The sequence below is a fragment of the Eurosta solidaginis genome, chromosome 3 (assembly GCF_040869045.1).
Source record: "Eurosta solidaginis isolate ZX-2024a chromosome 3, ASM4086904v1, whole genome shotgun sequence".
NCBI lineage: Eukaryota > Metazoa > Arthropoda > Insecta > Diptera > Tephritidae > Eurosta > Eurosta solidaginis.
Window position 1 is genome coordinate 209,062,265 of NC_090321.1, and position 16,140 is coordinate 209,078,404.

Here is a 16,140-nt window from a genome sequence, read left to right on the forward strand (position 1 = left end):
AGACTCCCGCCCCCACTCCCGATTACATCTTGGAGCCGTCAGTGTAGATTTGGATGTCATCGACCCTTATGCCCGGGTTTCTCTTCCACTCGTTCCTGCTTGGAATGGCGGTGTTACAACCGTACTCAAACTTCAGTTTGGGGGGAGGTAATCTGTCTCGGTACTACATGTACCATCCGGAAGTATCTTTAGGATACTACTATGCCCTTGCTGAGTATCCTTCCAGTCAGTAAGTCACGTACTCAGTTGAAATTACTGTTTCAGTTCAGACTGGGTTCTAATCACGGTTTCAGTTTGCACCATGGTTACACTATCAGTCAATCGTTTAGCTACAATTAGGGTTTTAGTTTAAGTCACGGATTAAGTTTTAGTTTCGGTTTCAGTCCTGGTTATGGTATCAGTCACGGTTTTAGTCTCAGTTTATGTCACAGTCTCGGTGTCAATCATGGTTATATTATTACTCACTGTTACAACTTCAATCACGGTTTAAGTTAAACTCACGGATTAAGTTTAAGTAACTCTATCGTTCCTATCTTGGCTATGGTATCAGTCGCGGTTTCAGTGTCAGTGGCGATATCCGTTTGTTGTTGTTGTTCTAGCGATAAAGAAATTCCCCGAAGATTTTGGTTGTCAGGTTTAGTTACTGTTTCAACCCCTATCATTGCTTCAGCTTCAGTCATGTTGTCAGTTCATGTCACGGCTACAGTTTTAAACACTGTTTTAGCTTCATCAACGTAAAGAGGTAAATAGAGACCCACGCTATACCATGGCCGTGGGTAAGAGGAAGAAATTACTGCTTTAAAAAAAGAAAACCAGCACAGTTGGCAGGTACAAATTCAAAGCTGTGAAGGATTTTGAGCAATTCAGAAGCAGCGTTAATTAAAAATTAGCCTCCAATTATCACTTCAGATCGAGGTATGAATTGAGGATAAAAGTGTATCGTGGCAGTTAAGTTTACCTCTCAAAAAGATTTACGGACCTTTTTATTAGGCTAACAGCGAGTTTCGAAAAAAAGCAATACGGCGGTCATGTCATGATCAACTACGATTATGCTTCTATCTACAAGCTATTCAAAACGAGGACTTGAGCAGGTGAGGGAAATGAATTGGACTGATTAAGACAGACAAAATCTCTTTTTTTAATCGCTGTTAAATTGAAACTAAAAAATATTTAAAAAACTCCTATCAAAAAACTTAGAATAATGTACACTATGCACTAGACTGGGTCGATTTGTTAACCGATATCGCGCCATCGAGTTTTCATTAGTATTCCGGCTCAGGAAAAAAGGTCCACTACGCATACCCAAAAAAAATTATTTTCGAGCTTGCGATTTTTTGGGTTTTGGAAAGTGTTTTGGTCTAAAAATTAACCCTTTCGCGATTTTTTTTTTCGCAGGCTCGAAAATTATTTTCTTTATGGGTATGCGTAGTGCAACTTTTCGATGGCTCGATATCGGTTAACTTTCGTCCATACAAATCGACCCAGGTTACTATACGCATTTGCCAAACTCTCTTCTTTACTCACTTCTCTTAAAATATTTTTTTTTTTTGACAATCACCAGGCTGACTAGATTTTGTTTCCTTTCACGATCTTATGCAATTTAAGTGTATAATCTAGAAAACCTACTTTTGCGTTTTCTTTTTTAATTTTTACAAATTCATTTTCCACATTGATATTAATTACATATAACTTCTATCATTTTTCTTTTATTTCTAAAAACAATTTCTTGCTTTATGCATTCATTTCTCAATTCATTAAATCCTAACCAAATGTTTTAAACATTATTTGTGCGCATACAATTCGTTTTCCAGTTCAATTCAGGGGGTCGATTCACGTTCTGTGAAGTGGTGAAATGAAAAAAAGGTCATACAAAAGTTTGTTCAAATGTATGAAAATTGGTTTTCATTTTATCCCTTCACAGAGCGTGAATTGGCCCCCATTACCGTATTACATTTTACGATTCGTGATCGAAGCTCATTTTTTAAATCACAATATCTCTGGAATGATGGATCGGATTTAAGAGCATATGTATGTGAAATAGCGACAAATAATACACGTTAGACCCATCGCTTGTTATAAGTTTTAGAAATAGTTTGACAGTTGCATAGTTATCGTTTGAGTGAAAATGATTTTCAGTCACTGATCGTAATACGTAATACGGCCCAAGCGGTCGTAACGTGTTTTCCGTGATCGAATCGACAATCGTATGAAATAAGTTTACGTTACTTATCGTATGAGCGGCAATATTGGTATTGCGACATACGTTCATACCTATATGACACTACTTATACGATTTCAGTATTGGTGTAAGTGTGTAAACTATATTTCAAAAAAACTAACGAAATACAAGAAAAATAAAACCTAGTTCATTAAAAACAAACGAGCGAATTTGTATTTCGACAGGTTTTTTTAACATTCGACCATTTTTTCTTTACTTTTTCTGACAAATGAACATTTTGTTTTAGTTTGAAAATTCTGTGCATAAAAACACAACTAAGGCTGGGTGCGAGCTCGCCTAAATTTTAGTTACCTAAGCTAATATTCCGGCGGCCACCGTGGTGTGATGGCAGCGTGCTCCGCCTACCACACCGTATGCCCTTGGTTCGAACCCCGAGCAAAGTAACATCAAAATTTTAGAAATAAGGTTTTTCAATTAGAAGAAATTTTTGTGGGGTCGCCCCTCGGCAGTGTTTGGCAAGCGCTCCGAGTGTATTTGTGCCATGAAAAAGCTCTCAGTGAAAACTCATCTGCCTTGCAGATTCCGTTCGGAGTCGGCATAAAACATGTAGGTCCCGTCCGGCCAATTTGTAGGGAAAATCAAGAGGAGCACGACGCAAATTGGAAGAGAAGCTCGGCCTTATGTTACTTCGGAGGTTATCGCGCCTTACATTTATTTTTTTTTTTTTTTAAACTAATATTCCACTGGAACTTTCCAGCACTGCAATAATTTAGGAAAAAGCTGTCAAAGTTGTGCGTGTTGATTTGAAAACCTAAATTGTTTATTTCTGTTAAGAAAATAATAACAATACGGGAAATTTGGTATTTTTGATGCGTTTTCACGCTTAAATAGGACCGAGGTCAATTAGGGTCCACGGTAAGTACCTATCCCAAGATAGCAGTTCAAGAAAATGCAGTGGCTCCGTTTTATAAAGCTTTTTTTCGGACATAGTGGGGCACGTGCACAATGACCTTTTCCACAATCTCGAATTCAATACTGTGATGTCGGTACGCCTCCAATAACTTCTTTAAACCAATTAGTGCACTTGGCTGCCAAATATATTCAGACTGCGGTCCATATTTGAGAAGGATCAAAATCTTGTGTCGCCAACATCAGCTTGAATAAATTTGAGCTCACCATCACGTACAATCGATCATCGCTCTGCGATCTATGATTTATTTAAATTGAATGGACAAGAGCCATTCATATATGTATATTAAGGCGGGTCGATTTAAAAATCGATCATTGCTCTGTGAAAATCGTATTCTAGGGATCAAAATAAGAAACTTTGCCGAAGGAACTATACCTCTAAAACGAATTCTGATGTCCCCCCCCCTTTGGGTCGAACTTTTGGGTAGGGGCAATTTCAATTTTACCTGCTGTGTCTTGTGGTGGCTTAAAAAAAAACAACACAAGCAATTTTACGATCTGCAATTGTGTCACAGTGATACCTTCATTTTTTAAAACGGTTGAATAAAAAACCCACACAACTATGTTTACGACATGCAAATGCATCACAGTGATGCCTTGGTTTTAAAAGGGGGTTGTAAAAACGCTAATTTCTAATAATTTTTTTTAATTTCTTTTCTATTACTAAGTTATATTCATTTTTTCATTTACATATGTTCTGACTAAATAAATTTCTAAAGAGAAAAATAAACTCCAAAAAGAAAAAACATAGGCATTTCAAAGTGGGATTTTTCAAAATGTGCCCCTACGATCCAAAGGGGGGGACATCAGAATTCGTTTTAGATGTATGGTTCATTCGGCAAAGTTTCTTATACTGATCCCTAGAATATGATTTTCACAGAGCAATGGGCGATTTTTTTGCCTCCCCACAAATCGACCCGGCCTAATGTATATACATATTTGCATATAGAATATTGAAAAATCAATATTTCTGTTTTTGAAATTTGACAATCGAATTTAGGTTGAAAAGTATGCTCATAAAAATTTTAAATTTTTATTTTGCACTGCCTTACCTAGAAATTTAGGTCAACTCGCACACGGCCTAAAATCAACTTTCTTGTGGAAAAGGTGAACCATCAGAGACCGAAATGTTATTTGCATTGTTTTTATTGTTAAAATTGTTAGTGAAAAAATAAAATCTACGACATAAACAAAAACATGTCAAACTCACAAATTTTGGGAGAATAGTGGTCTCGATATGTCATGGTAGAAATTGTTTTTGTATTTTGAAGTTCCGATAAAGTTTCGTTAGTTTTTCTGGCTTGGAATCCAAGACAAATTAAAGTAGTGTCATATAGCTATCATCATCGTATCGTAATTTCTGACAGTGTGTAATAGATTTGACAGGAAATTGTAATGAAATATTGAAAATAAATTACATTCAAATATAAAAAATATTTATTCAGATAGAAGTTTTAGGATGGAAAAATGGTGTATTGATAATAGTGATTTCTGATTAATGGCCAAGTTTGCCTTAAAACTAAGAGATCAGGGACATAAGAGCCATTTTATGTTTTTGCAGAAGTCTGCGCCCACCACACCGAAGATCCTGGGTTCACCCCCCCAGTCAAAACAACATCAAAATTTTAGAAACAAGTTTTTTTAATCCTCGGCAGTGTTTGACAAGCACTCCGAGTGTACTTCTGCCATGAAAAGCTCTCACTGAAAAATGATCTGCCTTGCAGATACCGCTCGGAGTCGGCATAAAACAAGTAGGTCACGTCCCGCCAATTTTTATGAAAAATTTAAAGGAGCACGACGCAATTTGGAAGAGAAGCTCGGCCTAAAATCTCTTCGCAGGCTATCGCGCCTCACATTTATTTATTTTTAATTTTTACTGGCGGCATTTACACCTATTCCTGTTTATTATCTTTTCTTTATTGGTTTGCTAGTGAGATAGCAGATGGGTGCCGGAAAAATATATTTACTTTAGCTGATTGGCAAGGCGTACCTCCTGACTGCTGTGGGACAGTGTTATGCAGTGTCAGAGTGGAAAGTAAGCTGCCAGAGATTCGCCGAAAAAGGCCCAACACTGGCAAATGCGGTGGACGTAGAAGTTTTCTCACGTGAATTTGGAGACATTTCTAAACCAAAAGAATTTCTGCTGAGACATTGTCGATGACACACATGTGCACCTCCATAAGCAGCGGTTTTGTTAAGATTTGTATACATCAATATATCGGTAGCGTGGACAATAACCCGGTCATGTGAACGATGCGTATTTGACCTACGGCGTCAAAACAGATATTTTCTATGAAATATTAGTGATTTGGGATAATGGCGTTCTCCTGGTTTTCTGTATACATGTGCATACATCTTTACAAAACTATAATATTTACAAAAAAATTTAACACTACTCGAAAATTTTCTTGGTATCGAATAAAATTTTTTGATTTCGACAACTCTTTTAGTACGTTCACTGATCTCACAATGCCAAAATATGATACTACTTATTCGTTTACGTATAACACGATATCGAACCAGCAATTTTACAATACGAGTATCTCGATCACGGAAGACATGATGCGGGCCAAGTTTCTTCTTCCTTTACTTTTAGTTTTGCTCATTATGCTTCTAAATCAACTCTTTGTTTTTTCTTTTACACTTAACAACTTCTACAAATCGCCTTTTTCCTTTTTATTTTACTTCATTATTTGTGTTTTCTTCTTTCATTTCTTACTTGCTATTGTCTTAAGCAACATATTTTATCTAATTTTCTCTTTTAAGGATTTTTTTATTGCTTATTTATGGCTTCTCTTTTTTTTAGCATACTTTTAGGTGTTTTTTCTTTTCTAGTGTTTAAATTGGAAAAAGAAAGAAAATGAAACCAAAAAAAATTATACTGCAGAGGTAAAGCCACCTACATAGGATGTTGGTGTACATCATTCATCTTTTTAAAATACGATCGATAAATGGATTGACCTTTTTTTGGTTTATGTTTTACTATAAAAGTCGGAATTAATTATTATTTTCTGAGTTGTTTTAATTTTTCTCAAAATATAAAACTCTTTTTTTGTGGTTTTTACGCTTGGGGAAAAATTGTCAGTTTTAGAGTTTTTTATTTTGCTCAGAAAATAACTGTTATTTCCAGAGGAAAATAAAAAGCCCAAAAAATAACTGTTGTCAGCCGACCTAAAAAAATCTCAAAATTAAAAACTCGTAACATAACTGTTACATTTAGCAAAAAATAATATTCAAATGGTTGCTATTGTTTTTTGACCGAAAAAAATCGAAAAATTTAAATTTTTTCTGACCTGAATTCTGTCACCTAAAAATATTTTTATTTTCCAAGCGAAACAAAAAAACTCGAAAATTAATTATTGATTTCTGAACGAAATCAAAAACCCCAGTTATAGCAGTTATTTTCTAAGCGGAAGGAAGATCTCAAAATATAACAGTTATTTTCCAAAAAATAAAAAACTCAAAAAATAATATTTGTATTTCATATGATATTAAATACTCGAAAAACAACAGTTATTTTTTAAACTAAATGAAAAACTAAAATTTAATTATGATTTTCCGAGCAAAATAAAAAACTCACAAAGAAAATCTCAGGGCTTCATTCTGTATTGCGAACGATAGCTCAGACGAACGATTCGCCTTCAAACGATTTCGTATAGCAATGGTATTCTCTATCATTTTCGTTCGGTCTTTTCCTTTCTTAGATAATTTCAAATCGGAAGGCGAAATCAGTTATCAAATGAAATGTTGCCATCGTTTAACATAGTGCAAATATACAAGCGTTTCATCTCTGAGGCGAAACGAACGTTCGTTTCGTAATAGAGGATGACGCCCTTAATTTCCAAGCAAAACGAAAAATTGTTTAGCCAACATTTCGATTTGGTTGTTTGTGTGTATGCAGAATGTTTTTTGCTCCTTATTTTATGCTATTTGTTGTAGTAATAGTGTCTTATAACGTATCCTTAGACCTAAGAGCTTAGTATTTAATGCTTGTTCACGCTTAGTCCTTAGTCTTGACCTATAAGTACTAGAACTTAAGCTTAAAAGCTACCTCAAGCTCAGTTGTTGCGTTTCGCAAGCTTTCTGCGAACACACTTTATTGTTATTGTTTGTTTGCTGATGTTTTTTTCTCCGCTCTTGTTTCCTTACCTTCACTTTTCTCTCTGCTCTACTTTATTGTTGTTGTTTGTTTGCTGATATTTTTCTCTCCGCTCTTGTTTCTCTTACCTTCACGTTACTCTCTGCTCTACTTTATTGTTGTTGTTTGTTTGCTGATGTTTTTCTCTCCGCTCTTGTTTCTCTTACCTCCACTTTTCTCTTTGCAGTACAAAGCAAACTTTCAAGCATTTTAAACACTTTTATCATTTACTTTCGCTCAGTTAACATCGTCTGCTCAGCAAACATGATTTCCGGTTCTCTATATATCTCTACCTCTCTCTCTCTACAACTACACCTACCAATGCACTCTCTTAAGTAGGACTATCCGTCGTGGAAGCCGCTGCTGATAAGCTGCCATCCTGTAGTTGTGCTAGCGCTTTGAATTTTTGTGAGTTGAGGAATCTGTAAAAACAAATCAAAAAACCGCATTTTATTCACTATTTATTCGACTCGAAACTTGATTATATTCACCTTGGATATGAGTCTCTATGCATGAGCGTGTAGATTTGTATTTGCGCCTCGTCAAATGTATGCGTTGTCGGTTCAACCATATTACGATTCACAATTTCACGTACTCGTGAATCGAGTGATACTTCTCGTGGTGACAATATCGAAATGTAGTCTTCGTATATGAGACGCGCCTTCTCTTCAATCGCTTCGGGACTACTCTCTTTTTTTAGCTCTTCGCAGGCAAGCCAAAATAGGATGTTCTCTTCACTGAATTCACTACGTAGAAAATCACGAAATACTTTGCGTCCAGCTGGGATAGGGAACAAGGACAAAAATATATGTGTTTATATAAGAAAATATACAAGTTTTATCCTTTATACATAAGCCGCCAGTCCTTGCCAAGCTCGAAGTTTCTTTACCAGTATAGTTTTACAGTATTCCAATAAGTCTGTATCGCAGAGTCTTCCTATCCTACCACTCATTTTCCAAGGTCTCTCTAATTTTTTCCACTTCGCCTCCTACATTTTCAGCACCCCATCCTAATACCTCTCTCTGAATCCTTTACTATCTCATTTTCCCTTGGTCTGACACCTTCCTCCCATTTTTCTTCCTCGCCCTCTTAAACTCATTCTTCCATTAAACCATAAATATGATTTTTTTTAAATATATTGGTTCCTGATCTACTTTCTGGAAAAATGTGTTTGTGGTAATCCAGATATAATGCTACCTATTAAGCACACTACGCCAATGGTCGGGTCCTCATGCATATTTTGTCATTATTTTCCAAATAATAAATCAATGCTATGAGCGACTTAATGAGCCATATTTTGTCGATCTGCTTTCTATTAATAAAGCTGTTTCGTAATCAGCACAGATTTATCAAAGATATTGAATCTCTTTCATTATGGATTAGAGGTTAATCTAGGTTTCGGAATGACTTAACTTTTTTACAATGCGCCACTCACAGCAGAGCGCACACTCCAAGACAGTGGCCAGTGGTATATGACACTTTTTTGTGAATCCGGGAATTCGCGCGGGAAACAACCTTCTGAGAATATTCCCCAAGGCTGCATATGATATGCCAGCAATTCATAGAATAATCTGGCTAGACCCTCTACAGAATACTCGGGCTACTGCTTGTAAATTGGTAAGCATACGCTCACGGTTCAAGAGCCTCTCTAATCCCTAGATAAAGTTATAAAGTTATAAACATCTACGCTCACGGTATGAATGATGTGGTATAATGTATGGCGGATACAGAATGTATGCGTAAGTGTAGTCACTCTAATGTAGAAACAATGTACGTGGTAGGGTTATTATGAACAACCTCAGCCATCAAATTAAGGTAGAGCGAGGCGTGTTTTCAATTTGCTATCGAAGTATTAACGGTTTTTTATCGATGAGTTATCGCTTTGTTATCGCCTGTTTTCATCCATTCCTTGTCGACGACTTATCGGTTCTTGAAAGGTGTGTTAACGGCATGTTAAACAGGAGTTATCGATTTGACATCAATGTGTTATAAATTGGCTATCGATAACAAAACTTATCGGTTTTTTATCAAAAAGTGTCCGATTGTTTATCGAAAAGTTGTGAGTATCAAAGAATGTGATCGGAAAGTTGTGGGTTTATCATTGAAATTTTTGAATTTTTCATTGATATGTTGTGGAAAAGTTATCGATATATTATTCAAAACTTATCGATATGTTATCGAAAATGTATCAAGTTGTTAACGAAAATTTATCGGAAAGTTATAAATTTGTTATCAACACCTTACAATAAAATAAACAACCACGAATAAAATTAATGAATTACTCTCAATAAAAGTATGCTTCTATAAAAATAATTCACATCGCTTTCATCTGTAAGCAGCTTTTCGTTCCGGAAATTTCACTGCAATCAGTTAATATCAAAGTTGCTCTTATTGAAGACAATATTCAATACAATCTTTGTTTATATTTCGTTTCAAGAAAGAGCTGAACAAAAGTTAATTTTACCTATATTTTCTTAGAGGCATAGCATGTAAATCACATTCAATCAAGTATTTTCGGGTTCAAAAAATTGTTATACCGTTTATGAAAATGAAATGGTATATTAACTTCGTCACGCACCCCAATAAGTATACCGAAATGATCAGGATGAAGAGCTAAGTTTATTTAGTCATGTCCGTCTGTCCGTCTGTACGTCTGTCTGTATGTATGCAAACTAGTTCCTCAATTTTTGAGATATCTTGATAAAATTTGGTGAGCGGATATATTTAGGTGTCCGATTAGACATTATATATCCCCCATAAAACTGATTTTTCAGATAAGAGGATTTTTGTCATATCTTCCTCAATTTATAAGATTGAAGCTTCAAACTTCACCATATGCTTTCGTATATTGCTTTCCATAATTACTGCCCCATTTTAACAGCTAGAGGCTTCAAATTTCACCAAATGCTTACGTATATAGCATATATTGTTGTCTGAAAAAATCATACAGATCTGTGGTATATATTGTATATACCCCATATAAACTGTCATTTATGCCCCCTTTTTTACGGCTAGAAGCCTCAAATTTCATCGAATACTTACGCTTACGTCATATATTGTTGAAATATGTGATTCGTGGTCATAATTTTTACATGCAGACCACAAAAAACGTGCACCTTTGCATCCTGATACAAGTACCTACCTATCGGCACAGCCGAAGACAGTACCGTCCTTGCTTGTTTACAACGAGTTAATGATAAATTACTTAATTCAGCTATTGAATGAAAGTGGCATCGCGCGTCAAAATAAATGTTCACACATTTTTATTCATCATATATTATTGTGAGTGTATGGGTTATACAAATAAAAGGAGAACATTTGTTCTGCACGCGCAATAAAGAAAGAAAAAATAAATAAACAAAAGTTAAGTGTGTTTGTTTGCATTTTTTTTTTTTTTTTTTTTTTTTTTGTGAACAATTATTATTATTTATTTAGTGTGGGTGTGTGTAACTACTACACACGGTGGATTGTATTAACCTTTCAGTTTTTCGAAGAAACATTTATCCGGATTCGATAGGAATTCACTATCAAAGCCAGCTTGAGGAATAAGGGCAAGTTATACAAATTTCGAATTTCGGGATATTATCCTCATAGAAAGGAAAAGTGGAGTTTCAAAAGCAGGATTCTATATAGCGGCAGTGGGAGTGGTTGTGAAAGTGGGAGTGAGAATAAAAGTGAGAGTGATAAAGAGAAGCTAATAAAAACCAAACCAAAATAGACAACTAACCTATTATATTTTTACAATGGGAATGAATACAACAGCGAATACGAGAATAGCTGTGGCAACTTTTATAAATTTTGGCCACCTAAATTCATGTTTTATTATTTTCAATAATTTAAGAAAAAACTTCCATCAATTAAGTAACTAAAACTGAGCAACTGAAAAAAATTCGAAAACTCGAGAAAACTTTACAAAAATTTCGAACCTTTTGTTTAAAACTTTTAACATTTTTTGGAGCATGCAGTATTGTTGGACACACTCATACAAAATAAAAGTTAGAGGTCTCCCAAAATTTTATTGACCAGGGTTGCGAGATTCTAAATAATTTTTGATTTAAAATCCAAATTCAAATCAAAGATACTTTTTATTTTTTATTTGATTCGGCATCCAAATAAAAATTTTTTTATTTGTTATTTGATTCTTCAGGCGAATCAAAGACACTTTTTACTTTTTATTTGGTTTTTCAGCCAAATCAAAGATACTTTTTACACCTTTCATGCAAATGGAGTGATACATTAAGTTTTGTTCGAGTCTCGAACTTGTAAGTCCTTAAATAAGAACAGATAGATCAATCGATAAAAATACGGACTTAGTCAGTATGATGAGCTGGATTGATTTGGATATGTCGAGCTCTCTGGCCTCGTCATAGCTGATCCCTCAAGCTACAAATAGCTATAGTCGCTTACGAGCCGATTATGCTAGAAAGCTTGGCTAGGCCAATCTGGCGTAGGTTAAGATAAGAAAAATTCCTGAGTCTGAGATTTTGCAAAGTTGTAGACTTTCAAGCAACAAGAACGCACCGTTTTCGTAATACGCAAAAAATTTCTTGTTTTTATATGCAACTGCGAAAACGCGTTTCAACCCATTAAATATCTTATGTCGCCCCACCATCCCGCCTCATAGTGTTTTTCAATCAGACAAATATCTTAGGAGATATTCGTACATTTATCGAAAAAGTAGCGCTTAATTAAGAACCGTATAGTACTAAAATTGATATTTGCAAAATAAAGTGTACACAACGAAAGGCTTAATGAGCACGGTTTATATAACACTAACAATTACGAGTTTTATCGAGTTGCTCTTTCTAGATCTCACAAATTCGATAAAATAAAGCATGAGGAACGTATTTTAGGTCTTGGGCTTCAAAATATCTCCTGCTCCATGAGAAACTTGGCACTAAATGAAAGAGAAAAGGGATACCGATGGAAGTTCAGACCAGAAGAGAGATCATTTTGCAGGAGGGAGGAAAAGGTCGCAGCTCGAAATCGCATCAGAAACGTCAAAACGTGTTACCGAGTATGGAGGTGCACTAAAAAAAAAAAAAGTATCCCTATCATTATAATACGCGATGTGCAAAAATTAAACTATAACACGGTATCATTTTCGTGGCATCAATACAACGATAAATATTATAAAAAGTATAATTAAAATTAGCAATTTTGTATCTTGGCTATTGATTTGCCCATGGAAAATATTTGTTTCGCCCTTAAAAAGTATCAAAATGATACATGTGTTAATTTCCTGGTTTCATTATGATAACATTAAATAGTTGTAGTGATTTATTTATTTTCTTTCAACTAGTAATTACAAAAGTAAAGCAAAATGAATTAAACTATAAATATATAAAAATGAAAATAAATAAAGATTCCAGACAATAACAAAAAATGTTGTGTGTCTTAATATCACTTATAACTAAAAAAGTCATTTATGAAAATTCGTTGACAATAAGTTCTCTATATTTAAGGCAATTTCTTATATAAACAAAGAGTGAATTATACACTGAAAGAAAAAGACTGGTAAAATCAACCGAAATACGGGTAAATTCAACCGAAATGTCTGTCAATTTGTATCCAGCGCAACAAGATGTTGAATCAACTGCGCACAAATCGTTGATTCGTAATTGACCGTTTTAGTAGTCAAATGAACAAAAAAAGTTGTTGCGACAGCTTTGTACGATAGTACCTATATTGCCATATAAATAAATAGATGTAAGGCGCGATAACCTCCGAAACGATTTTAGGCCGAGCTTTTCTTCCAATTTGCGTCGTGCTCTTTTTAATGTTTCTTACAAATTGGCGGGACGGGACCTACTTGTTTTATGCCGACTCCGAACGGCATCTGCAAGGCAGATGAGTTTTCACTGAGAGCTTTTCATGGCAGAAATACATTCGGAGTGTTTGCCGAACACTGCCGAGGGGCGACTCCGCTTAGGAAAATTTTCTTCTAATTGAAAGAGCTTGTTTCTAAAATTTTGATGTTGCTTTGCCCGGGGTGTGAACCCAGGGTCTTCGGTGTGGTAGCCGGAGCACGCTACCATCACACCACGGCGGCCACCATATACATACGTAAATATATGAATCCATAAACTCGCATGCTTGCTACATTTACATACATATGTACGCACTTACTAATCGAATTTCAATTCGGCGTACATCAAATATGCTGGCACACATTAAACTTTATACACTGTATTATTTTGTTTTATTAAATGCACTTTCCCCAAATTTTATATTTTATAATTTATTTAAATTATAGTTTTGAACTTCGCTTTTTAAATAGAAATGAAAATAGTAGTCACAAAACTGATTCTCAATTCTCAACTCAGCTCATTCTCAATTTCTTCTCTCGCATGTTGTTGCCACACTTTATTGTTTCGAACAAAACTTGTAGTATAAATGTTTGACATAACATTTTAAATAGAGAACTTGTAAGTTATAGAAAAGTAAAGAATTAAATCGCAGGAAGGTAATTCACCACTGGAGTAACTTTACATGTAATTCGGCAAGTTTAATTTTCATAACACTTTAAGTTGAAACGATTCCAAAACAACTCAAACTATTATGTTGTCGGAAACATCAACATTAATAAAGGATTTCTTTTATTATCTTGTTAGATTCGTTCGCGTAAGTGAAAAATCATAAAAACTTGAACAAACTGTTACTAACTTTGGGAAAATCTTGTTCGTTCAAGCAAAACTTTTGCAACAAGAGGGCGCAATATTGCATTTCGCTTGGAAGTGAAGTTGCAAAATTGTACCCCATATCAATTTGTGTTGATAACTGAAAAACTAATTTTTAGTTGTTTTTCCATTTTGTGTGTTTTTTGAATTTGATGGTTTTCTTATTTTGGTATTTTTTTTTTAACAATTTCTCTAGTAAATTTGGTATGCCCATATTAAGCGATTCGGAAGAAAAGTCAGTCGACACTTTCATAAACGTTTCCCCACTTTTTTACCCAGTTCGACCCTTGTCTCACTGTCTCCTCTGCTACAACTCGGGGCAGTCTATTTGCTGGCAAACTTAAACAGCGCGCAATATAAAGCATGTGAATGCGTAAGGTGTGTCTGAATAACGACGATAAACCTGATTAAAGGTGTAACATATAGTTTGGTGTATTAGCTAGTAAAAAAATTTACGTTTTTAAAAAGAAGCGAAGTAGTTTCTCTACGCATTCAAACTTATCAAGACCCCAGGCTTGCGCACCATAAAACACAATGGACCTACATGCTGCCTCGAAAATTTGCATCTTATTTGAGATACAAATGCGAGGGTTATTTATATATTTTGACCAGGTAGCACTTATCGCTGTTTTAACCTCAGCTAATTTTGCCTCGAGGTGCTTTGTAAAGGATAGTTTGTAATTCAAGAGTCATTTACACTCTCAATAAACTCGCTACCATAAGACAAACGAAAAGAAGGACACCTACTACATTCCCTGACCACTAATATTTTAGATTTGGTCAGGTTAACTCTCAAACCCCATTGCGTACTATACACGTAAAGCTCATTTATCATTTTATGTAAGACAGTGGCAGAGTCAGCTAAAGGAACGATATCGTCGGCGTATATAAGTACATTTACTGTTGTGTCAGCAACCTTTACACCGCCGGAGAGACTGCCACTTAAATCGTTGATGTATAATGAGAACAGTGTTGGACTCAGCCAACAACCTTGCCGTACACCGTGGTTAACAGTAAACGGATCTGAAAGCACTCCATCCATCCATACCTGACTGGCTGTTTCCTCATAAATGGAGCGCAAAACCTCTATAATGGGCCTGGAGAGGTTGAGCTGTGCTAACTTATAGAAAAGCATATTCCGCGGAACTGTGTCAAAAGCACATGAAAAATTAATAAAAAAGGCGAACGTTTTCTCCTTTGCACCAAATTTATAACATTGAATACTAAATTGATCATAACACGCATTATATTTGTAAGTAGTCTATTAACTTGATAAATGCAAGTATCAAACTAATATTCATCCATTCAAATGCATAAGCAATATCAAATTGATACTGTGAACGCATCATTATACAAGTATTGTTGTTCGAAAATTCGAAAAGCGAGACTCGTGCGTAAGACGAAAGATTTCGTGTATAATTATTTGTCGTTTTTTGACGCGAAGAGTTGTAATCGTTTTATTAAAGTGATCAAATATTTAATAATATTAACACTACCAATGTTATGAAGTTGGTAATAAAGACAGAGTTTTACACGTTAATAGTTTAATACGTTTCGAAGGGCCCCCTATTCATATGTATAACAATATAACAATATATATATAAATGGAATTTGTTTTATACGAATAAAGAAGTTTTAAAATTGAATTGAAGTACTAAACGACTTTCTGTTTGGAAAGCTGTAATTTTTTTTAGCAAAATAAGTGGTATAAATTTTACAAAAGTGACCGTCAATTCAATATACAATAAAATATCAAATTGATGCCGTAAAAGTATCAAACTAATACCAAAAAATTTCACAATAGTAAGTATCAATTTAATAAGCACAAGGACCAATTGATACTCAGTTTTAAAAGAAATAAGTTTCAATTCTACACCAGAGAGTATCAAAATGATACTATTAAAAAAGTACTAAATTAATAGCAACTAGTATCAAATTGAAAAGTTCGAAAATATTGTAACGAATTTACTGAAATTCCGCTTACTCCAACCTTCTATTAACGTTCGAATCACTAAACTGTTGAATAAATAACTCTACTATTCAATAATGCAAAATGACCTTTATTAAAATACTTCACAATAACACTTATACTTCGCAACTGATAGCTTGCTTAAATCAAATCAAACTCAATCGTGCCTCAACTGTTGCTGCTTTTATACTGTTTGGTTTCCCAG

The 16,140-nt window shown here is 34.8% G+C and overlaps 1 protein-coding gene across 6 annotated transcripts in view; it reads right to left on the reverse strand.

The window, feature by feature from the left end:
* Positions 1-4,270: 4,270 nt before the first annotated feature.
* Positions 4,271-16,140, reverse strand: part of Dhit (Double hit) — a 153,868-nt gene continuing 141,998 nt past the window's right edge. For all 6 annotated transcript variants that reach the window (XM_067777986.1, XM_067777983.1, XM_067777985.1 and 3 more), the window contains 2 exons: positions 7,778-8,066; positions 4,271-7,708 (listed from right to left, as the gene is read on the reverse strand). In XM_067777986.1, coding sequence (XP_067634087.1) covers positions 7,618-7,708; positions 7,778-8,066 — 380 coding nt within the window. In that variant the 3' untranslated portion in view covers positions 4,271-7,617. The remainder of the gene's footprint in view (positions 7,709-7,777; positions 8,067-16,140) is intronic.